The 26,285-nt window shown below is 41.7% G+C and overlaps 1 protein-coding gene across 5 annotated transcripts in view; it reads right to left on the reverse strand.

Annotated features, from left to right (window-relative positions):
* PPP6R2 (protein phosphatase 6 regulatory subunit 2) overlaps window positions 1-26,285 on the reverse strand; it is a 298,731-nt gene that overhangs the window by 218,654 nt on the left and 53,792 nt on the right. For all 5 annotated transcript variants that reach the window (XM_056573053.1, XM_056573055.1, XM_056573054.1 and 2 more), the window contains exon 3: window positions 18,462-18,707. In XM_056573053.1, the coding sequence (XP_056429028.1) occupies window positions 18,462-18,688 (227 nt within the window). In that variant the 5' untranslated portion in view covers window positions 18,689-18,707. The remainder of the gene's footprint in view (window positions 1-18,461; window positions 18,708-26,285) is intronic.

Below are 26,285 nucleotides of genomic sequence, written 5' to 3' on the forward strand. Positions count from 1 at the left end.
CTGCTGGGTATCATTAATGAATCCTGGAGGGGGGGGGGGGGGGGTTCTCCCTAAATCTATGTGTGAGGCTAATATTAGACTCATTAGGAAAAAAGATAAGGATCCCTTAGATTTGGGCTCATATCGTCCTATCTCCTTGCTTAATACAGATATAAAGATAATAGCGAAAGCACTGGCAAAGAGATTGGAAAAAGTAGTGGAGGTAGTGGTGGGCGGTGACCAGGGAGGGTTTAGGTCAGGAAGAACGGTTCATGATAATATTCATCAGGTGTATGAAGCAATTCAGAGTGGATCCCGGGGTCCCCGCTCCATTCTGTCATTGGATGCTACTAAAGCTTTTGACAGGGTGGAGTGGGGATACCTCTGGGAAGTTTTGAAGAGGGTTGGGGTGGGCCCGAGGTTTTTGAGTTATATTCAGCTACTATATACTAACCCCGAGGCGAGTGTGGTGGTAGATGGAACCCCCTCCTACCCATTCAAACTAGGCAGAGGAACAAGGCAGGGCTGCCCCCTCTCACCCTTCTTATTTTTAATTTATATTGAACCCTTAGCGGCTTGGATAAGAGATAATGATGTTTATGAGGGATTTGGAGTAAACGGAGAGAAGAGTAAGATCCTGTTATTTGCAGATGATATTCTCCTCTTTGTAACTAACCCACAAGAAAAAATACATCGTATCATTAAGATGTTCGAGGCATTTGCCCCTCTATCTGGGTTGGAGATAAATTGGAGTAAATCTACTATGCTCCCTCTGGATGAGGATATGGGGGAGACGGTGGGAAGACTATCTGTGTTAAAAAAAATTAATGTTTCCTGTATCTGGGAGTAAAAATAGCAGCCACGAATGATAGGTTTGTGAGCAACAATACGGCCCCTTTTGAATGGTTTAGCGAAGAGAGTGGAAGTATGGATTAAAATGCCCTTCTCTATGTCAGAAAGGATGGCGATAATAAAAATGGTGGTCCTCCCACAGATCCTTTTTTTTCCTAGTGCCTCGCCAGTGTGGATCGGCAAATGCTGGTTCCGGAAGATAGAAGTGATACTGGGTAGATTGCTATGGGGAAGAAAAAGGGTTCGTCTGAAGTACAGATATTTTATGGCCCCTGGAGATAGGGGGGGATTGGACATGCCCAATTTCTTTGTTTATTACATGGCCGCGCAGTTGGTATGAATCGTGAATTGGAGAAATTCTAGATATCTGGAGAAGACTGTAGTAGATAAGGAGAAAGTGAACATATATGAGGTGTTGGAATTAGATGATTATGAGGAGAGTGGGTCAAACAACACGATGTTATGGTATAAGTATAGGAAAGTTTGGGAAAGATTAAAGGGAGAATTACATGTAGGAAATAGTTTTGGGTTCACACCCCTATGGGGTAACAATAAGTTTAAAGAATTGGTGAATTGCGAGTCAACTTTTTGGGATAGTAAGGGTATAAAACGACTAGAACTATTTGATAAAGGACAACTCTTCATTTGAACACATAAAAAGGGGGTATGATATTAGTGATAATGATTGGCTGTACTATTGGCAAGTTAGTCATGCAGTCCATAACACGATAGATAAGGAGATATATGTAGCACAGAAACACAATTTCATAGAAGCACTAACTCAAATACAGCACTTAAAAAAAAAAAAAGGAATTTCAATTCTGTATAAGAAATTAAATAAGATTATTGGAGTAAGGGGGATCGACAGAATTAAAGACAAATGGTCCGGAATAGTGGGTACCGTGTCGGAGGAAGATTGGGACATTATGGCCCAAAATATAAGTAAGGTTTCTCGTAATATGGAACATAAAATTACACAATTTAAGATTTTACACAGGACCCACAATTCCGCGCTTCATTTACATAGGATAGGGGTGAGAATCACTTCACAGTGTGTCAAATGTGGTTTGGAAGAGGCGGACGGACTATCTACATAGTTTTTGGTCATGTGAGAAGATATCTGTTTTCTGGGAATCTGTAATAAAAGAGGTAGAAAGTAAAATCGCTGTGAAAGTACCTCGTACGATAGAGTTTATACTGTTGGGAGCTATGGGTAATATGGGCAAATTTGAGTGCCTATTACATCGGATTTTGTTTTTTGCCAGACTGATTATATTAAGGAATTGGATATCCCCTAAAGAACTGCAAATAGAGGAATGGAAGGAAGGTCTGAAAACCATGAAAAATAAGGAGTTTAGATGGATGAGGAGTAGGGGTGGGCAAAGAGAATGTCGAAAAATTTGGAATTTATGGTAGACTTAAAAAGCTCTTCCCCCCTTTTTAATTTTTTTTTCTTCTTCTCTCTTTGCTCTTCTCGGTGCCAGTGGGTTGGGTGGGGTGAGTGGGTTGGGTGGGGGGGATGGGTGGGGGGGGGGGGATGTTGATTAGACACACATTGTAAACAAGTATTAATTTGGCTTTTATGGCCTCTGCTTTTCTTCCGATTGGTGATATTGTGTTATTGGATTTGTACAATGGCGATGTTGTTTTATCGGATTTGTACAATGTATTTTTGTAATTATTAAAATAAAAATATAAAAAAAAAAAAAAAACTCAAGTTATAGATACTGCACAAGGGTCTGCCCCTTTAGAAACAAATCAAACCGGAGAGGTCGAACCAAGAGATCAAAAAGATCCAAAGAAAAGAAAGACTCTCATCCAATAGTATCTCCCGATGCGATAGTCAAGGTCGCATCTAATGTGATAAACCTGACCACTGAAGTTATTGACCCTGCAACAGACAGCCTGCTATCAAAGGGACTAATTTGATCCAGTTACTTTCGAAATAGACTTGGCCAGATCGCTTAGGGACATCAATTTATTTAAGTTTAAAAAAAAAAAAAAAAATGTACATGAGCATATGATATGTGACGCTGATACCCCAGTAGAGGCTTCCTGTGTTGGTTTCTTTCCCAAAGAGTGCACACCAATGGAGTCTGAATGCATAGATATGCTAGCCAATGAGTTTGGCGACCCGCTCGGGGTACCTACAACTAAAGAAGTGCGATTCTCTAAGGGAAAGAAATCGAAATTTAATCCTCCTATATTACCGGGGAGTAGTTTAGATTCATTTAAAATTGCAGTTCTGAATGATGTTAAATCAATTTTGTACCATCAGTTACCTTCCAATTTATCTACAAGTGAATCGGAAGCTCTGACCAGACTGAGGAAGAGAGAAGACATCATAGTGGTGAAGGCTGATAAAGGTGGGAGTGTGGTTTATATGTACAAAGAAATGTACTTGTCAGAAGCCGAAAGGCAATTAGGAGACATATCCACCTATACACCCCTTAATACAGACCCGACCAAAAAGATTTTATCTAATTTAGTTCCTTTTCTCCATACCTCAGTCAGTAAAGGAGTTATTTCCAAAAAGAATGCCGAACATCTCATTCCGGATGCTCCACGTCCAGCGACATGGTATTACTTACCTAAGGTTCACAAGGGACAGATCCCACCCCCTGGACGACCTATCGTCTCGGGGGTGGGTTCTGTCACAGAGCATCTGTCTCATTATTTGGAGTGGTTACTGTCCCCTATGTTACAATGTATACTAGCATATATTAGGGATACATTACATTTACTACAAATGATGAATGAACTTATCTGGGAGGAAAGTTGGAAGTTGTGTTCTATTGATGTAGTCAGCCTGTACACCCGTATCCCGCATGATACGGGTGTACAGGCTGTCCGAGCGAGTCTCACTCGCTCTAACAAAACGACACACTTTGTAGATTTTGTGACAGAGGCCCTTGATTTTGTGCTAAAAAGCAGCACATTTAGGTTCGGGGAGCAGTGGTATAGGCAGGACACCGGGACCCCGGTGTCCTGCACGTATGCCAACCTGTTCTTAGCCGAGTTTGAGAGTCATCACATATACTCGTCTACCAACCAGTTCATAGGTCTGGTTAAGTTTTATGCAAGATACGTAGATGATTTCTTAATAGCATGGGCAGGCACAGAGAGTCAGTTTACTGATTTTGTCACCTACTTGAATAATGTTAATAAAATGAATTTATCATTCACTTGTCATTATGGCGGGTCCTCTATCGAATTTTTAGATGTGAAACTTATCGTAGACCACAACAAAATTGTTAGCGAAGGCTATAGAAAAGAGATGGCCAGGAACACCCTTCTTCACTATGCGAGTTCCCACCCCCATTCTGTGAAGAAGGGTGTTCCTTATGGCCAGTTTATACGCCTAAGAAGAAATAACACATTAGAGACTACTTTCGAAAAACAGGCAGATGCACTGCAGAAGAGACTAATAGAGAGACAGTACCCAGTACAACTAGTTAGAGAACGAGAAAAAGAGTAGAATTCAAAGAGAGGCGCTATTGAAGAGTAAAAAAAAAACCTTATTTCCTATAGGAAAAACAAGATGTTAGGAGACACTGAAAAAAAGAGAAGTAGACTCCAATAAAACGACATGGCTCGAAAAATCTACCCCAAAAGTCTTGTAAGTCTTGTAATTTCTGCAAGTTCAATGCTGTATTGAAGATGATGCGCATGGGCGCTATTACACATACAGAGTTTATTACGTGCAGTACTAAATACGTGGTATATGTGATCTTCTGCCCCTGTGGGTTTTATTACATAGGGAAGACGATCAGGCAATTGAATGCGCGAATTAGAGAACATATGTACTCATTCCGCACTTTGAAAGGAGCCCCGCGCCTGATCGCCCATGTAATGGAAGCCCACAGGGGACAGGCAGACCTGTTAACATTTTCAGGAATAGAAAGAGCAAGACCTAGACCAGGAATAAATCTAGATAAATACTTATTACAACGAGAAACCTTTTGGATTATACATACTGCCGCAGCGGGCCCTCTGGGGTTAAATGAAAAAGTGGATTATGCACCGTGTTTTTAAATACCCAGTTTATACGTAAATAGCCTGTAAAAGAGAAAAAAGAGAGACCGGAGGGAGGCGCCTCGTGTGATACCGTATGGGTAAGCAACATGAAAAACTTGGGGGTCGGTTAAGACACACCCCTAGGTAGTGGCTGCTCACCTGAGAGCAAGTGAAAACTTGCGTGTCAACCCACAATGGGGTTACCAGAAGTGGCAAAGATGGTAGGACTGCTGCCAAGCCGGAGGTCACAGGGGAGGAAAGACAACCAATCCTGATGAAACTTTAGGCAGGTAGAACAAAAAGACCCCAATAGGCGCTGCAGATTCCCACGAAGTAAACCAAACCAGAGATGAAGTGGTAATAGTGCAAAACACTGGAAGGTTTATTGTAGTAAAAACAATAAAATACAGATTACGCGTTTCGGGGGAGCCACCCCCTTCTTCAGATCAGAGTATGTACAACAAGATGCAGACAGGGTTTAAATACATGGAGACTAAGTGCCAACCACTTAAGTGGGAGGAGCTAGTCCTACATGCATCACATGGTACATTGTGTGAAAATATACAAATAAACACAAAAAACAGAAATGAGCAATTGATAACTTAAATGTAATGACAGTGAAAAAAGATTGCTGTCCGTTCCGTCATGTTACTAACAGGAAAATATACAAAAACATCAAATAAGTACATAAAGAAAGAATGACAGCATCCGGACTGTAGAATATAAACATCCGGGCTGTACTTCATACACCGCTCCCGACAGTATCCGGAATGAGGAAAGTAAACATCCGGGCCGTACTGTGAACGGACTGCCGTCAGGAGCGGTATTTCATTGAGCACCGGACCAAGTGGTGCAGTTGTCTGTAAGTAAACACTGCTGCCACGGACGCGTCGCTATGGAGCGCCCGTCACGTGATAACAGTGAACCAATGGACATGTGGTCACGGACGCGTCGCTAAGGAGCGGCCGTCATGTGACCACAAGGAGCCAATGAACATACAGAGATGTCGGCATGATCGTTCTAAGCTGTCAGAAGATGTTGATAAGGCTCTAACATATATAAGAAGATCAGACTGTAGCGTAAATCAATGGGGCCACAGATAGGTATGCTAAAAGAAACCAAAAAACACATATGGTGGGCAATATACATGTGTTCTGGAAAAATGTAAATACTGAAAAATATACCTGACCTCCAAAGGTGATAAAATAAGAACATGTCAAGGTGCAAAAAGTGTGCACTCATGTAAATAAATAAATGAATGAGTGATGGTAAGATAGAAAAACATTATTATAAAAAATATTAAATATTAAATGATAGATTATATAGAACACATAGTAAATAATAAATAAAGATAGGGTTGAGTAGTGGAACATGGAATGTGAAAACCATGGCTGCACAGTAAACTTAGCTATTAATAATAATAATAATAGTAATGATCAGGCCATGGAATACAGTAAAACCATGGCTACATAATGTAGTATTATATCAATAGGGTTAAAATTACAAATGCGATACAAAAAGTAAAATAAAATAGAATAAAAATTTATAGAAATATTAATAATAATAATATTAATAAATTATTCATAAAAATATTAATATAGTTATAATTATTAAAAAGATTACACTTCAGAGGAAAACATTACGAAGATACAGGACAGAATGAGATGGCACATCATAAGTTACATTCAATCATCTCATTCAGTCCCCTAGGTGATAAAGTACCCAATGTGTGAATCCAAAATTTTTCTCTCCTTCTCAAAAGATTATATCTCTGATTCACACTCTTAGTGATATGTTCAATGGGGGTGGCACAAACGGAATTGAAATCACTATTGTGTTTCTCGGTCAGGTTTCGAGAAACACTGTGTAAGAGAAATCCGTGAACTGTATTGTTCCGCTGTTTATTAAGACGTTCTCTAAAGCATCTAATAGTCCTCCCTACATACTGCAAGCCACATGGGCATTGCAGGAGATAGATAACATATTGCGATCCACAATTGAGCAGGGATTTAATAGGGAAAGTTTCCCCTGTGGCAGTAGAGGTGAAAGTTTTGCATTTGTGCTTGATAACTGCACAACACTTACAACGTGTTATACCACAGCGGAAGCTCCCTGTAGTATCAAGGAAACTAGATATACGTGTAGTGTGTGGTTTCAATTTGCTTGGAGCTATTAGATTGCGTAAAGTACGAGCCCTCCTGAATGTGATTGGAGGTTTAGGTGGAAGAAAACTACTAAGATGGGGATCTGCGCGTAAGATGGACCAATGTTTAGTTAGGATCTTCCGAATCTCTTGATGTTCTCTGCTGTAGGTAGTTATAAAATTAGCGGAACGGTAGGTATTGCTAGAAGCTGCTGGGTCTATTTTAGGAAGCAAACATTCTGCTTGGTCAAGAGAAAGGGCTCTATTATAGGAGGATTGCACCAGGGAACGGGGATAGCCTTTAGCTTTGAATCTAGTTTTCAAGATGTTACTCTGGGAGATAAAGTCTCTTTCCCTTGTGCAATTTCTCCTTATTCTCTTGAACTGCCCATAGGGTACATTGACCAACCATTTTTTTAAATGGCCGCTGTCAAAGTTCAAGTAGCTATTGCTATCAACCGGCTTGAAATAGGTTTTTGTGTGGATGGAAACATCATCATGAGAAACTAGAACATCTAGAAACTCAGCATGATTATCATAGACTGACTGTGTAAATTGTAGTGACCAGTCGTTAGAGTTAAGATGTGAGAGGAACTCATCTAACTTCGATCTGTCTCCTTTCCAAACTATAAATATATCATCGATATATCTTCGATAGTACATACAGTTTGGAAAGAGAGGGTGGGTGTACACAAATTTCTCTTCAAACAAACCCACGAAGAGATTTGCAAAGCTAGGGGCTACTTTTGACCCCATAGCGGTGCCAGTGTGTTGCATATATAATTGACCTAAAAATTCGAAATAATTATGTGTCAAAATGAAATTCAACCCCTGAAGAATGAAATCTACCTGAGCTACAGGCATACTAGAATCATTGGAAATATAATGTGCAACGGCTTTAACTCCTGCTTGATGTTCAATTACAGTGTATAAAGATGAAATATCCATTGTTACCAACAGATAGTCGGAAGCCCATGGAACTTCTAAAATAGATTTAATGAATTCTGCCGTGTCTTTTAAATATGATTTAAGATTGGTCACATGTGGCTGTAAAAGTAGATCAATATAATGTGCAAGATTAGAAGACAAAGAGTTAATACCGGAAATAATAGGTCTGCCGGGAGGATTTGTGATATTTTTATGTATTTTTGGCAAATAATAAAATAATGGTAGAGCCGGTTCATCGATAAGTATGAAATCTCTCTCAGATTTGGAGAGGATGCCCTGCGAGACCCCAAGGTCAACTAACTGGATAAGTTCTTCACAAAATAGTTTAGTGGGGTTGTAAGATATGGGGCGGTAATATGTGCTATCTGACAGAAGTCTATGAGCTTCTAAGACATAGTCATCCCTGTTCAATATAACGATACCGCCCCCCTTATCTGCTGGGCGGATGGTTATAGATTTATTGTCAGAAAGGGATTTGATGGCTCTATTTTCAACGTATGATAAATTAGAAGGATATTTTTTCTGAGTATTTTTGATCAGTTTGTCAAAGTCTGTTTGAACTAAAGTGGAGAATGTGTCGACAAAGTGACCTTTTGCATGCACCGGAAAAAAAGAAGATTGGGGCCGGAGCCCCGTATGAATAGGTGGGGGTACCATGTCAAAGTGCTGACAGGCAACAGAATTAACAGCAGGAGGACCATCCGATTCCTTGAGGGAAAAAAACCTCTTAATGGTAATTTTACGTATGAATTTGTTTAAGTCCATGAACAAATCAAAACTGTTAGATTTTGACGTCGGACAAAATGAGAGCCCTTTTTCGAGGACCCTTTGCTGTACCTCATCCAGGACATAGGTGGAGAGGTTAAATATTTTAACTGTGTTTATGTCTTTCTTGTTAGTTCTTTTAGCTTCTTTTCTCTCCCTGATTGCACGTCCCCCTCTGCATCCCCTCTTTCGCGATTTTTCCTTTTTGTCCCTAGTGGGGGTGCAATGTGGACATGCTCCAGGGGAGAAAAATCCGTCTGATTTATCATCAGTGGTGGAGTCTTGGAGATGGCTGGTAGGCCTAAAAAAACCGTTGTGTTATTGGTAAGTGAGGTGTCTAAAAGAACTGAAGTATGTGTTATACTGTCATCTAAATTGTGAGTGGTACCAATGGGAGTGTAAAATTGATGTGTGGAAATGCGTCTCAGAGGGGTATTGACAGCAGTGGTTAGAGAATCATCCAGAGTGATCTCTGAATCAGTTCGGTATCGACCTGTCGGTAGGGTGGACTGTTGATTATTAATCTGACCCATAAGGTCCAGTAGATCCTGTGTGGAAATATCTTGGGACAAGGAGGAAGGGGAAAGGGAGTGAGAATGGATTGGGTGGGAGGGGAGATGTGAATTAGTATTGATGCCCTGGTTATTGGAATGTCTATTGAAAGACGATGTGACAGAGGAACCCAGATTAGAAGTCGGTTCAAGAGAATAAGGAGAAATTGCACAAGGGAAAGAGACTTTATCTCCCAGAGTAACATCTTGAAAACTAGATTCAAAGCTAAAGGCTATCCCCGTTCCCTGGTGCAATCCTCCTATAATAGAGCCCTTTCTCTTGACCAAGCAGAATGTTTGCTTCCTAAAATAGACCCAGCAGCTTCTAGCAATACCTACCGTTCCGCTAATTTTATAACTACCTACAGCAGAGAACATCAAGAGATTCGGAAGATCCTAACTAAACATTGGTCCATCTTACGCGCAGATCCCCATCTTAGTAGTTTTCTTCCACCTAAACCTCCAATCACATTCAGGAGGGCTCGTACTTTACGCAATCTAATAGCTCCAAGCAAATTGAAACCACACACTACACGTATATCTAGTTTCCTTGATACTACAGGGAGCTTCCGCTGTGGTATAACACGTTGTAAGTGTTGTGCAGTTATCAAGCACAAATGCAAAACTTTCACCTCTACTGCCACAGGGGAAACTTTCCCTATTAAATCCCTGCTCAATTGTGGATCGCAATATGTTATCTATCTCCTGCAATGCCCATGTGGCTTGCAGTATGTAGGGAGGACTATTAGATGCTTTAGAGAACGTCTTAATAAACAGCGGAACAATACAGTTCACGGATTTCTCTTACACAGTGTTTCTCGAAACCTGACCGAGAAACACAATAGTGATTTCAATTCCGTTTGTGCCACCCCCATTGAACATATCACTAAGAGTGTGAATCAGAGATATAATCTTTTGAGAAGGAGAGAAAAATTTTGGATTCACACATTGGGTACTTTATCACCTAGGGGACTGAATGAGATGATTGAATGTAACTTATGATGTGCCATCTCATTCTGTCCTGTATCTTTGTAATGTTTTCCTCTGAAGTGTAATCTTTTTAATAATTATAACTATATTAATATTAATAATTTTATGAATAATTTATTAATATTATTAATATTTCTATCAATTTTTATTCTATTTTATTTTACTTTTTGTATCGCATTTGTAATTTTAACCCTATTGATATAATACTACATTATGTAGCCATGGTTTTACTGTATTCCATGGCCTGATCATTACTATTATTATTATTATTATTAGCTAAGTTTACTGTGCAGCCATGGTTTTATCACATTCCATGTTCCACTACTCAACCCTATCTTTATTTATTATTTACTATGTGTTCTATATAATCTATCATTTAATATTTAATATTTTTTATGATAATGTTTTTCTATCTTACCATCACTCATTCATTTATTTATTTACATGAGTGCACACTTTTTGCACCTTGACATGTTCTTATTTTATCACCTTTGGAGGTCAGGTATATTTTTCAGTATTTACATTTTTCCGGAACACATGTATATTGCCCACCACATGTGTTTTTTGGTTTCTTTTAGCATACCTATCTGTGGCCCCATTGATTTACGCTAGTCTGATCTTCTTATATATGTTAGAGCCTTATCAACATCTTCTGACAGCTTAGAACAATCATGCCGACATCTCTGTATGTTCATTGGCTCCTTGTGGTCACGTGACGGCCGCTCCTTAGCGACGCGTCCGTGACCACATGTCCATTGGTTCACTGTTATCACGTGACGGGCGCTCCATAGCGACGCGTCCGTGGCAGCAGTGTTTACTTACAGACAACTGCACCACTTGGTCCGGTGCTCAATGAAATACCGCTCCTGACGGCAGTCCGTTCACAGTACGGCCCGGATGTTTACTTTCCTCATTCCGGATACTGTCGGGAGCGGTGTATGAAGTACAGCCCGGATGTTTATATTCTGCAGTCCGGATGCTGTCATTCTTTCTTTATGTACTTATTTGATGTTTTTGTATATTTTCCTGTTAGTAACATGACGGAACGGACAGCAATCTTTTTTCACTGTCATTACATTTAAGTTATCAATTGCTCATTTCTGTTTTTTGTGTTTATTTGTATATTTTCACACAATGTACCATGTGATGCATGTAGGACTAGCTCCTCCCACTTAAGTGGTTGGCACTTAGTCTCCATGTATTTAAACCCTGTCTGCATCTTGTTGTACATACTCTGATCTGAAGAAGGGGGTGGCTCCCCCGAAACGCGTAATCTGTATTTTATTGTTTTTACTACAATAAACCTTCCAGTGTTTTGCACTATTAACACTTCGTCTCTGGTTTGGTTTACTTCGTGGGAATCTGCAGCACCTATTGGGGTCTTTTTGTTCTACCTGCCTACAGTTTATACGTAGTATTTGTAGGTTTGTTCTGAGTTCTTCGGACGTGTATAGAAAATGGCGACTTACAGCCAATGGTGTGAGCCATAGAGTTCACACTAATCACGTCAGAGCAGGTAGGTGGTCCAGATCAATTATGGGTCCACCTTTCACCTGTATAAGAACCAGCACACATTCCTGACTTTCATGGCCGGAGGAAGCTCGCTAGCCGAGTGAAACAGAATCTGTCGCCTGTTTGTGTACCCCCCACGTCGATCCCTCTCCCACTTCTACGTTCTATATGTTGTGAGTATTTTGCAATAAAGAAGAAATTTTAAAGAGAAGAATGGCGAGTGCCGGTTTGTCTTCATTCTCCTTGGAATAAGAAGTTTGGATTTTTTGCTGTTTCTAGCGAATCAGAGCACAACCATATCTCTACATTGTTCTCATATATGACACATTACATCCCAAGTCACAAGTTTACCCTAGCAGTGCCAGACATTGTTGCTTTCTTTTGCGTGTGAACTGTACCATGTACTGACTAACTATACCTCTGTGCCCCAATTGATGCCACTGTGTCCCAGTTATTTATGCCACTGTGCCCACAGAATTATTTATGCCACTGTGCCCCCAGAATTAATTATGCCACTGTGCCCCCAGAATTAATTATGGCACTGTGCCCAAGAGTTATTTACGCCACTGTTCCCCCAGAATTAATTATGCCACTGTGCCCCAGAATTAATGATGCTACTGTGCCCCTGAATTAATTAAGCCATTATGCCCCCAGAATTAAGGATGTAGCTGTGACCCCAGAATTAATGATACCGAAGTGCCCCCAGAATTAAAGATGCCACTGTGTGCCCAGAATTAAAGATGCCGCTGTGCGGCACAGAATTAATGATGTCGCTGTGCCTCCAGAATTAAAAATGCCACTATGCCCCCAGAATTAAGGATGCCACTGTGCCCCTACATGAATTTTGACACTGTGACTCTCCAGCTGTTGCAAACTACAACTCCCATCATGCACAGACAGAAGGTAATGATGGGAGTTGTAGTTCTACAACAACTGGAGAGGGAACACAAATATTTACCTCAGAGCTTGGCTGCCCATTCCAGGTCCGGCGCTGCTCCGGCCTCTTCTTGTCAGGCCTGGCCAGAGCAGATTATGCAGGCAGCGCTAATCACGCCGCCTGCATCACAGGAGAAACGCCGGGCAGGGAACGCAGCGTCCCCTTGCTATGAGCTGCGGCTATTCATTTGTATCGGTGTCTTAAAGACACCTATACAAATTAATGAGGGAGGAACTGGCGGTCGGTCCGAATGACTGGCAGCCGTAGTCCGCATCTGGACCACAATTCGCCAGTTGAATACCCCTGCTCTAGGATGTGGAAATTGTTGCTATAGTAGGTGGAGGGAGGCAGGATACTTCTAGAGAAACATTTGCTGCATCAGTTGGAACCCAGATACCTTACTTTCCTGGAGGTCTGCTCTACATACAGGCTGGGGGGTGGGTCACTTCTTCCCACATAGCCAAATAATGGCCTCTCTCAAACCTAGGCTGCATGATTTTTCTAAGGAGCTTAGCAGGCTCCTTAGGATGCCTGCAGATCACATAACTAAATGCACCAACGGGAATTTTCTTAGTGTTTCAGGTGGAGGGGATCGTTCCTGACCTTCTTTGTTCTTGGCGTGTTCCTCATGTACTTTACTTTCGTTTTTGGGATCTATCTATACTTTAAGCTTGGTATGAGTGATGTTGGGGAGGAAAAAGATGTGGGTACTGTTGTGGTTGTTATGTTTTCCTTTTTAGGATTGTTATGGATATTGGAGTGTTCCTATAAGACACTAAGCTTTGCTTATCACCTGGTCTGACTACTTAATGCCTTTAGGCTTTGTCCCAACTATTCTCTTATTCATATGTTAATTGTTGAAAATTAAATATAAAAAAAAATAATAATAAAAACACCCTGGTTGTCCAGTGGAATCCCACATGCCCCCCAGCAACCCGTTTAGTGAAGATGAGGCGCAGCACAGATGATCTTCCATGGCCTGCATCTTTTTTGCCACTATTGTGTGTCTGGCCTGTTACACAACGCCTGACAGAGGAGCTGCAGGAAGTGGAAGATCACATGGAAGATCACTACCAAGGCTGCTGGAAACCACAGTTGCATATATAGTCATAATCGCTATGTTTATGTGAACTTTGGAAATTGGCTGACAAACTAATCGACAAACCAATTAATTGATTATGAAGATTTGGATAGTATGAAAAATTGTTGGATAGTATGAAATTACAGGACAGCTTTAAATGTAAACAATGTACCCACTGTCCATAGGATAGGGGATACGTTTTCCAATACTGGACTACTCCTTTAACCACATAGGGACAAAGGGTTAAGGACCCAGGGCGTACCTGTACCCCCGTGGGAATTTTGGTCCCCGCCGCACGCCGGGTGGGGACCGGACCGGGGTGACTGCTAATATCGATCAGCAGGCACCCCGCGCAAATGCCCGGGGGGTCAGACTCCCCCATGTCGACTATCGGCGCAAATCGCAAGTGAATTCACACTTGTGATTTGCGCTGATTACGGGTCTATGGTGACCCGGAATATAAGGGGGATCGCGGTTGTCCAAGACCCCTACGATCCCCCTGAAGGGATAGGAGTGAGGTGGCAGGGGTGCCAACCCTCCTATCCCTGCTATTGGTGGTCTAGACGCGACCACCAATAGCAGATCGGGGGCGGCGGGGTTAACTTTCCCACCCACAATAGGCGGGTCAGGACGGGGAAAGAACGGAGGAACGGGCGCCGAAGTCCACTTACCCATCGGCGACGGCTGCGATCGGGAGGGGGATCGGCGGAAGAAGAGGACGGCTATGCGGCTCCCTGGATCCTACGGAAGCCGGTGAGTTGCCTAGCAGTGTGCCAGCTTGTAGTGTGCCAGCAGAGCACTTGACGTCCACACATGGGGTATTTCCATACTCAGAAGAAATGGGGTTACAAATTTTGGGGGTAATTTTCTCCCATTAGTAAAAATTTAAAATTTGGGGAAAAAACTGCATTTAAGTGAAAAAATTTTTTTTTTCATTTACACATCCAAATTTCACAATAAGTCGCTAAACACCTGTGGGGTGTTAAGGCTGACTGTACCCCTTGTTACGTTCCCTGAGGGGTGAAGTTTCCAAAATAGTATGCCAAGTGTTTTTTTTTTGCTGTTCTGGCACCATAGGGGCTTCCTAAATGCGACATGCCCCCCAAAAACCCTTTCAGCAAAATTTGCTTTCCAAAAGCCAAATGTGACTCCTTCTCTTCTGAGCATTGTAGTTCACCCGCAGAGCATTTTACGTCATAACCTGGGGTATTTATATACTCAGAAGAGATGAGGTTACAAATTTTGGGGGGCATTTTCTCCCAGTACCCTTTGTAAAAATGATACATTTGAGGGAAAAACTGCACTTTAGTGAAAAAATTTTTTTTTCATTTACACATCCGACTTTAATGAAAAGTCGTCAAACATCTGTGGGGTGTTAAAGGACATCTGCAGTGCTGGGCAAAAAAACTTTTTTTTACCTCATTTAATAGGTCTTTGAAAGACCTTTCCAACGATGTCTCCCCCATCAAAATTGGCCCAGTCTTTCTCCCGTTATCAGCACACGAATTACGGAGGAGAAGGGAAAATAAAACTACATCTCCCATCATGCCTTGTGCTTACTTCCTGTAAGCTACTGCCCTCCCCCTGTTCTATCCCCCCGAGCAAATTATTATATTTTAACGCCCACATCTCCCTTCCCTATGCATACACCCTCCCCTTCTGCTCATCTCCCCCTCCCCATGCTGCTCCTGTCCAGTGATGAAGCAGCTGCCTCCGTGCTCACTGTAGTGTGGGCACTGGAGAGTGGATAGTGAAAGTAAAAATGGTAAAAAAAAACACATAATTGTTTGTCTATAAAACTGTCCTGATAGGGGTCCCTCCATCTTTTTCACAACTACAACTCCAAGCATGCCCAGTTATTTTATATGCTGTTCGGGCATGCTGGGAATTCCAGTGGTGCCTCCAGCTGTTGCAAGACTACAAATCCCAGCATGCCCTGTCAGCTTTCTGCTGTATGTGCATGCTTGGAGTTGCAGAGGTGACTCCAGCTGTTGTAAGACTATACATCCAAGCATGCCGTGTCAGCTTTCTGCTGTTTAAGTGTATAAAGGAGTTGTAGTTCACCAACACCTATATTGTATCAGGAGTCTCCTGGGAGTTGTAGTTCACCAACACCTCTATTGTATCTCCGTAGTCTCCTGGGAGTTGTAGTTCACCAACACCTCTATTGTATCTCCGTAGTCTCCTGGGAGTTGTAGTTCACCAACACCTATATTGTATCTCTGTAGTCTCCTGGGGGTTGTAGTTCACCAACACCTCTATTGTATCTCTGTAGTCTCCTGGGGGTTGTAGTTCACCAACACCTCTATTGTATCTCTGTAGTCTCCTGGGGGTTGTAGTTCACCAACACCTCTACTGTATCAGGAGACTCCTGGGAGTTGTAGTTCACCAACACCTCTATTGTATCTCTGTAGTCTCCTGGGAGTTATAGTTCACCAACACCTATATTGTATCTCTGTAGTCTCCTGGCTGGGAGTTGTAGTTCACCAACACCTGTATTGTATCTCTGTAGTCTCCTGGGAGTTGTATGTCACCAACACCTCTATTGTATCTCTGTAGTTTCCTGGGGGTTGTAGTTCACCAACACCTGTATTGTATCTCTGTAGTCTCCTGGGAGTTGTAGTTCATACACCAGTGTTTCCCAACCAGGGTGCCTCCAGATGTTGCAAAACTACTACTCCCAGCATTCCCTGGTTGGGAAACACTGGCATACACACACACATAACAGGGACTACAACTCCCAGCATGAGTCATTCAGTAGCCCCCCCCCCCCCTCTCACACACAGAATCATCTCCAGTATGATATTTATTCCCTGTAGTCTATACACCACCAGCCCGTGCAGTGTAATATGTCTCCTTCACACACACGTCCTCCCCCCTCCCTGCTCTGTGGTTTGCTCTGTGTTTTCCCCCATGAAAACTTGAAACCTCCCGGTGATAAGTGAGGTCCTATGTAGACAGAGCAGGGGAGGGGGAGGAGCTGTGGACGTCCTCATTCTCCCCCTGCTTCAATCTTACAGATAGGGGCGTTTCTGAGGATGAGCCTATGAATGCCTCAGAAAGCACCCGCTCATGCATATGCATAAGCAGGGAGGAGCTGACAGAGGCTAGGGGGAGCACAAACACTGCTGGGAGGAAGAGATCTCCGTCCCCAAGATGGCGGCTGCAATGTAATGAATAGGGGACGGACGCAGGACTACTGGGCTATGCTGGCAACTCTAATATCTCAGAAACGGCTGCATATAGGTAAATAGAACTAATTGACTGAATTGTATAACTTTTGTTTGGGGAACATTTGGGCAGGGATTTTTGACCACTACAGTTGTCCTTTAAGGCTCACTGGTCCCCTTGTTACGTGCCTTGAGGGGTGTAGTTTCCAAGATGGTATGCCATGTGGGGGTTTTCTGCTGTTCTGGCACCATAGGGGCTTCCTAAATGTGACATGCCCCCCAAAAACCATTTCAGCAAAATTCATTCTCCAAAATCCCATTGTCGCTCCTTCCCTTCTGAGCCCTCTACTGCTCCCGCCGAACACTTGACATACACATATGAGGTATTTCCTTACTCGAGAGAAATTGGGTTACAAATTTTGGGGGGCTTTTTCTTCTATGACCCCTTGTAAAAATTCAAAAACTGGGTCTACAAGAACATGCGAGTGTAAAAAATGAAGATTTTGAATTTTCTCCTTCACTTTGCTGCTATTCCTGTGAAACACCTAAAGGGTTAACAAACTTTCTGAATGTCATTTTAAATACTTTGAGGGGTGCAGTTTTTATAATGGGGTCATTTATGGGGTATTTTTTAATAAGAAAGCCCTTCAAATCCACTTCAAACTGAACTGGTCCCTGAAAAATTAAAATTTTGAAAATTTTGTGAAACATGGCAACTTTATGATGAAAATATAAAGTAGACATATTGTATATGTGAATCAAAATATAATTTCTTTGGAATGTCTGTTTTGGAATGTCTGAGCTTCAAAGTTAGAAAAATGCAAAATTTTCAATTTATTCATCAAATTTTGGAATTTTTCACCAAGAAATTATTCAAGTATCGGCAAAAATGTACCACTAACATAAAGTAGAATATGTCACGAAAAAAAACTCTCTCGGAATCAGAATGAAAGGTAAAATTATCCCAGAGTTATTAATGCTTAAAGTGACAGTGGTCAGATGTGCAAAAAATGTCCGGGTCCTTAAGGTATAAATGGGCTGGGTCCTTAAGGGGTTAAACTAAGGCTGTTGTATGTCATAAGAGTAAGCCAGAAGCAGCACAGGATGTGCAAAACAGACGTCACTTGCTTGTTTTATAGTGTACCCTGCCTGTTCACCCACGATGTTATGAAAATAAAGCCTGAACAATGCAAGTGAAGTGTTACCAAAATTTCCATTTATCTTCAAACAAGATATGCTGAGCAACACCTATCTGGGTTAGCTGAAATATTGACTGTGCTTGTAAAGATTGGCTAGAGGTTGGTGGGAGAAGTCGCTTGCATATAGGACAGTAGTGCCAGCTGTATCTCAATATATGGATATACTAAAATGTGTATGACTGTATCTGCGATTGCTCACTAAATGATTGGATGTTCAATTGTTGTTATTTTATCAACCTCATTCTATCTATTGTGAATGGTCACCGATTCACAAACCACAGTGATGTCTTAATAATAAAGAATATAATTTTACTCACTTAAAGCGGACTTTCTCATCCATATCGTCAGGAGGTTGTTGTGTGATAAGGAGTACAAGCTGCTCCATGCATTGTGGCCGACACAGAAAGTCCAGGAGCCGCTGGTTTTGAGCTTTACACTCTTGGAGCAGGTCATCTTCATCCATTAATTCTAGGAGGGTTACATCGTCCTTTTCCAGGAGCTTGTCGACATGTGATGTTGTGTTGAGGTCAAACTTCCAGAACATGGTAGCGAAGTACTCCTGACTGTTATGCATTATGGTAGAAAGATATACAAGACAGTTGATAGACAATTTTTCTCAGGAACATCATGCATAATACACACAAAAATAAACAGGGTGGGCCATTTATATGGATACACCTTAATAAAATGGGAATGGTTGGTGATATTAACTTCCTGTTTGTGGCACATTAGTATATGTGAGGGGGGAAACTATTCAAGATGGGTGGTGAGCATGGCGGCCATTTTGAAGTCGGCCATTTTGAATCCAACTTTAGTTTTTTCAATAGGAAGAGGGTCATGTAACAGATCAAACTTATTGGGAATTTCACAAGAAAACAATGATTGCTTGGTTTTAACGTAACTTAATTCTTTCATGAGTTATTTACAAGTTTCTGACCACTTATAAAATGTGTTCAATGTGCTGCCCATTGTGTTGGATTGTCAATGCAACCCTCTTCTCCCACTCTTCACACACTGATAGCAGCACCGCAGGAGAGATGCTAGCACAGGCTTCCAGTATCCGTAGTTTCAGGTGCTGCACATCTCGTATCTTCACAGCATAGACAATTGCCTTCAGATGACCCAAAAGATAAAAGTCTAAGGGGGTCAGATCGGGAGACCTTGGGGGCCATTCAACTGGCCCACGACGACCAATCCACTTTCCAGGAAACTGTTCATCTAGGGATGCTCGGACCTGACACCCATAATGTGGTGGTGCACCATCCTGCTGGAAAAACTCAGGGAACGTGCCAGCTTCAGTGAATAAAGAGGGAAACACATCATCATGTAGCAATTTTGCATATCCAGTGGCCTTGAGGTTTCCATTGAAGAAGAATGGCCCCACTATCTTTGTACCCCATATATCACACCATACCATCACTTTTTGTGTTTCAACTGTCTTGGAGGGATCTATCCAATGTGGGTTAGTGTTAGACCAATAGCGGTGGTTTTGTTTGTTAACTTCACCATTCACATAAAAGTTTGCCTCATCACTGAACAAAATCTTCTGCGTAAACTGAGGGTCCTGTTCCAATTTTTGTTTTGCCCGTTCTGCAGCACCTGAAACTACAGATACTGGAAGCCTGAGCTAGCATTTCTCCTGTGCCTGTGGTGTTTCTATCAGTGTGTGAAGAGTGGGAGAAGAGGGTTGCATTGACAATCCAACACATTGGGCAGCACATTGAACACATTTTATAAGTGGTCAGAAACTTTTAAATAACTCATGAAAGAATAAAGTTATGTTAAAACCAAGCACATCATTGTTTTTGTGGTGAAATTCCCAATAAGTTTGATGTGTCACATGACCCTCTTCCTATTGAAAAAACAAAAGTTGGATTCAAAATGGCCGACTTCAAAATGGCCGCCATGGTCACCACCCATCTCGAAAAGTTTCCCCCCTCACATATACTACTCTGCCACAAACAGGAAGTTAATATCACCAACCTTTCCCATTTTTTTAAGGTGCATCCATATAAATGGCCCACCCTGTAGAATACTGATGTAGAAAAAGACAATATGGCCCATCTAGTCTGTCATTATATAGTATAATTTCCTATTTGCCATAAGATGTATAGGGGCGGAGTACTTTTTTAAGGAGTTAATACGTTTTTGTTTTTAGTTTTTATTGTGATGAAATAAATATATCATTTTTTTCAAGATTTGCGGAATTTAGTCTTTAGTTTTGTGATAGGAGTATTGTTATTATAGTAATGAATTCGGCTTACAGGTTGTTACTCTATATGGTTACATTGTATTTAAGAATTTGAGTAGCCGTTTCTATATATACCTTAATTTAGTTTAAGACCTCCTAAAACATGCAAACCCCAGACCTAACCGTCTGAAAAATGCGGATAGACATGAATGGAGGGGTGTGACATGATGTCACAAACATGGAAGCCCCAAGCTTCCGTGTTCGTAACGCTGCAATGCCGGCCCGGAGATCGCGGGGGGTCCCAAGCAAGCTTTGGAGCTGAGCTAATGATGAGTTTTTTCTCGGTCTTTTTTTTTTCTTTATTTTGTTCACATGTTCATAATGTATCTTACATTTTTAGGCTGGTTTCACATAAGCGTAATATGAACATATTTTTTTAGTCCATATTAGGCTGGAAAGTTTTAGGATTAGGAACTGTAGTATTCCGCTAGTGTGAAACCGCCTTATGTGACTATCACTGAATACAGGTAAAATTTGTTGAGATATGGAGTGAAAAGAGGGGGGACCATATTGTATGTATAATGTTGGGATTTGAATGCCACGGCTGCTTTTTAATCCTAGTCCAGCCCTGATGGAAATCTTTCATTACCTCAAATCTTTGCTCCAACTAAATGAACTATAGCTTTGGGCTATCTCCATCAAGCCCCAAGAGTTATATACAGCGTGGATACCTAACCACTATGGCAATAAAACAGGGTACACAGGACACGTGATAAGTGAAAAGCCGGGGGTGGGAGGAAGCGAGGGACGGAGGGTGTATTTATTCATAAACAGACCGAGAAAGAAGAATTAGACCAGGAGGATAAGTTCATGAATATTCATGAGCCGGGCAGCAGCTCCGCCCAGCTAGAATGACGTGTGGCCGAGTCCCAGATGATAACACCTCCCACTGAGTCCCAAGCCAGGGAATAACAGAAAACTAAAAATATAGATATCTTAAGAAGCGCTGAACCATTTTTAACCAGGTAAGGAGCGTTTTAATCAGGATCACCCGCACTACAAGCCTGTGTAACAGGTTTAGTGCGGGTGATTCTGATGACAGATTTCCTTTAAAGAGGACCTGTAGTCACTCCGAAAAAAAAAAAAATGAGTTGCAGAAACCAGCAGATAGCCTAGAGGCGGAGGGCTAATCACATACCTGTTTACAACAATAAGATTGCCCCCCCCTTTTGCTAAGTTACAGAGCTTTGTAGTTCCTTTTGACTGATTCAGTGAATCTGTCAGATGGGCTGAGTTCTGGGCAGTGACTGTATGGGCCAGGGCGTTTATTAAACGTGCATGTACAGTCACTGCACAGAATGCAGCCCATATGAAAAAAAAAGTCTGCCCAGCTGACAGATTCATTGGATCGATCAGAGGGGACTACAAAGTCCTATAACTCAGCAAAGGGGTGGGGGGGAATCATCATTCTGTAAACAGGTATGTGATCAGCTCCCCCAGCTATCTAGTGGTTATTGCAAATAATTTTTTCCAGAGTGACAATGGGTCCTTTCTAAAAGGTGTCCATAGGGTCAGAGGCCTATTAACCCTTGCAGTTTATCTTTAAACTTATTATTTATATATATTTTATTATTAACTAGATCATGAAACAATAGTTATAATAGTCTAAATGTCCATATAAGTTCATAGTGATTTCAGAAAGGCAGCATTCGTAAAATTGTTAAAAATAAATGTAAATGACTTAAAGTTAGCCTTTACATTTACTCTTTTTACATACGAGATCTTTAATAAAAATATTATTAACAAGTTTCATAAATTTTACAAATATTTGTTCTCCGTTTTTCTACACAATTAACAATTAAATCTCACTTAAAGCCACATTAGTATATATATTATCCTTGACACCAATTATCAGTCTTAATATACCTATGTAATCATGACAACACTTCCTGTTCCTTTACTTTGGCAGTGTTCTCACCGGAACTTAACCCCTTAAGGACTGAGCCCTTTTTCACCTTAATGACTGAGCCCTTTTTTGCAATTCTGACCACTGCTGTAGCTTCGGAACACTTGCTCCTCCCCCTTCTAGATTCGGCAATCTTCGGAAAGGGGCGGTACGATTTTTTCACTGGTTTGAATTTTTCACCTCACACCAGCGTCCCTGTTGGGATCGGGGCCCCAGGAGCTGTGGTGAGGGACTGACCTGAAGCGGCGGCTTGCAGCAGTAGGAGGTGAGTGAGAGCCTCCTACTGTTGCTTAGCAACAGCTCCCAGCATGCAAAAGGGGCATGCTGGGAGCTGTAGTTATGCAACAGCAGGAGGCAGACCACCACAACTCCCAGCATTCCCTTATGGGCATGCTGGGACTTATGGTTTTGCAACAGCTGGAGGCACATTTTTTCTATGGAAAAGTGTACCTTCAGCTGTTGTATAACTCCCAGCTTGCACAAACAGCCAAAGTGCATGCTGGGAGTTGTATTGGTGCATCTGCTGGTTGCATAACTACAACTCCCAGCATGCCCGTTGGCTGTTGATGACTGCTGAGAGTTGTAGTTTTGCAACAGCTGAAGGCACACTGGTTGTGAAACTCAGAGTTTTTTTTTTACCTATCTCAGTGTTTCACGACCGGTGTGCCTCCAGCTGTTGCAAACTACAACTCCCAGAATGTACCGTACATGATGGGAGTTGTAGTTTTGTAACAGCTGGAGGCACACTGGTTGTGAAACACTGAGTTAGGTCACAAACTCAGTGATACATAACCAGAGTGCCTACAGCTGTTGCAAAACTAAAACTCTCAGCATGCAGTCTGTCAGCGCATGCTGGAAGTTGTAGTTTTGCAACAGCTGGATGTTCCCCCCCCCCAAATGTGAATGTACAGGGTACACTCACATGGGCGGAGGTTTACAGTAAGTATCTGGCTGCAATTTGAGCTGCGGCAAATTTTCTGCCGCAGCTCAAACTGCCAGCGAGAAACTACTATGAACCCCTGCCCGTGCGACTGTACCCTAAAAACACTACACTACACTAACACAAAATAAAAAGTAAAAAACACTACATATACATATACCCCTACACAGCCCCCCTCCCCTCCCCAATAAAAATGAAAAACGTCTGGTACGCCACTGTTTCCAAAACGGAGCCTCCAGCTGTTGCAAAACCACTATTCCCAGTATTACCAGACAGCCACTGACTGCCCAGGCATGCTGGGAGTTTTACAACAGCTGGATGCACCCTGTTTGGGAATCACTGGCGTAGAATACCCCTATGTCCACTCCTATGCAAGTCCCTAATTTAGGCCTCAAATGCGCATGGTGCTCTCACTTTGGAGCCCTGTCGTATTTCAAGGCAACAGTTTAGGGTCACATATGGGGTATGCCGTACTCGGGAGAAATTGTGTTACAAATTTTGGGGGGGATTTTCTGCTTTTACCCTTTTTAAAAATGTACAATTTTTGGGAAAACAAGCATTTTAGGTAAAAAAAAAAAAATTTTTTACATATGCAAAAGTCGTAAAACACCTGTGGCGTATAAAGGTTCACTTAACCCCTTGTTACACAAAGGTGACATGCCCCCCAAAAACCATTTGTCGCTCCTTCCCTTCTGAGCCCTCTACTGCGCCCGCCGAACACTTTACATAGACATATGAGGTATGTCCTTACTCGAGAGAAATTGGGTTTCAAATACAAGTAAAAATTTTCTCCTTTTTACCCCTTGCAAATATTGGGTCTACAAGAACATGCGAGTGTAAAAAATGAAGATTGTGAATTTTCTCCTTCACTCCTTCACCTAAAGAGTTAAAACGCTGACTGAATGTCATTTTGAATACTTTGGGGGGTGCAGTTTTATAATGGGGTCATTTGTGGGGTATTTCTAATATGAAGACCCTTCAAATCCACTTCAAAACTGAACTGGTCACTGAAAAATAGTGAGTTTGAAAAATTTGTGAAAATGTTGTGAAAATTGCTGCTGAACTTTGAAGCCCTCTGGTGTCTTCCAAAAGTAAAAACTCATAAATTTTATGATGCAAACATAAAGTGGACATATTGTATATGTGAACCAAAAATTTTGTTATTTTGAATATCCATTTTCCTTACAAGCAGAGAGCTTCAAAGTTAGAAAAATGCAAAATTTTCAATTTTTTCATCAAATTTTGGGATTTTTCACTAAGAAAGGATGCAAGGTACCACAAAAATTTACTACTATGTTAAAGTAGAATATGTCACGAAAAAACAATCTCGGAATCAGAATGATAACTAAAAGCATTCGGGAGTTATTAATGTTTAAAGTGACAGTGGTCAGAATTGCAAAAAATGGCCGAGTCCTTAAAGGGGTATTCCAGGCAAAACCTTTTTTTATATATATCAACTGGCTCCGGAAAGTTAAACAGATTTGTAAATTACTTCTATTAAAAGAATCTTAATCCTTCCAATAGTTATTAGCCTCTGAAGTTTTCTGTCTAACTGCTCACGTCCCGGGAGCTGTGCATGATGGGAGAATATCCCCATAGGAACTGCACAACTCCCGGGACGGGAGTCATCAGAGAGCAGTTAGACAGAAAACAACAACTCAACTCCAGAAGCTAATAACTATTGGAAGGATTAAGATTTTTTAATAGAAGTAATTTACAAATCTGTTTAACTTTCCGGAGCCAGTTGATATATAAAAAGAGTTTTGGCCTGGAATACCCCTTTAAGGTGAAAAAGGGCTAAGTCCTTAAGGGGTTAATAACTCTAAGATGCTTTTACCAATTATTCTGATTCTGAGATAGTTTTTTCGTGACATATTCTACTTTATTTTAGTGGTAAATTTTTGTCGTTACTTTCGCATCCTTTCTTGGTGAAAAATCCCCAAATTTCATGAAAATTTTGGAAAATTAGCATTTTTCTAACTTTGAAACTCTCTGCTTGTAAGGAAAATGGATTTTCCAAATACATTTTATATTGATTCACACATACAATATGTCTACTTTATGGTGGCATCATAAAATGGACATATTTTTACTTTTTGAAAACATTAGAAGGCTTCAAAGTATAGCAGCAATTTTCAAAATTTTCATGAAAATTGCAAAATCTGAAGGGACAGATGTTACAGAACTACAACTCCCAGCATGCCTGGGCAGTCTAGGCATGCAGAGAGTTGCAGTTTTGCAACATCTGGAGGGCTACCGTTTGGGCCCTACTGTTAATAGTGGTCTCTAAATTGTGACCCTCCAGATGTTGCAAAACTACAACTCCCAGCATGCCCAGACAGCCTTTGGCTGTCTGGGAGTTGCAGTTTGGCAACCACTGGGAAGGCAGCAGTAAATATCGCTTTACTGCCACCTCCCTTGATGCTCCGCGCCGTCGCCTCCCTACCTGCACCGCTGATGCCACCGATGATCACCGGTCCCTTCTTCTTCTTTACAGGTACCGGCCGCCATCTTCTCCCCCGTTCTGCCCGACATCCAGGGGTGGGCAGAGCGGGGGATTTCCATGGCAACCCCCCGTCTTCAACTGCCATTGGTCAGTACTCAGTGCTGACTAATGGCAGGGGATAGGAGTAGGTTGCACCGCTGCAACCTAACTCCTATCCCTTAGGATGATCGGGGCAGTCACTGACAGCTCCGATCATCCCTATTTTCCAGGCGATTGGGTCACCAGAGACCCGATCAGCCTGGAATAGCAGAAAATCGCATGTCTGAATTGACATGCGATTTCCTGCGATTGCCGACATGGGGGGGGGGTCTCAGAACCCCCCTCGGCGATGTGCTGGGATACGCCCACCATCCTTAAGAGGTTAAAGGGGTCCTCTGGTGGAAAACTGGTGCCAGAAAGTTAAACAGATTTGTACATTACTTCTTTTAAAAAACCTTAATCCTTCCAGTACTTATTAACTGCTGAATACTACAGAAGAAATTATTTTCTTTTTGGAACACAGTGCTCTCTGCTGAATCACGAGCACAGTGCTCTCTGC

This window comes from Hyla sarda, chromosome 4 (genome assembly GCF_029499605.1).
Source record: "Hyla sarda isolate aHylSar1 chromosome 4, aHylSar1.hap1, whole genome shotgun sequence".
Taxonomy (NCBI): Eukaryota; Metazoa; Chordata; class Amphibia; order Anura; family Hylidae; genus Hyla; species Hyla sarda.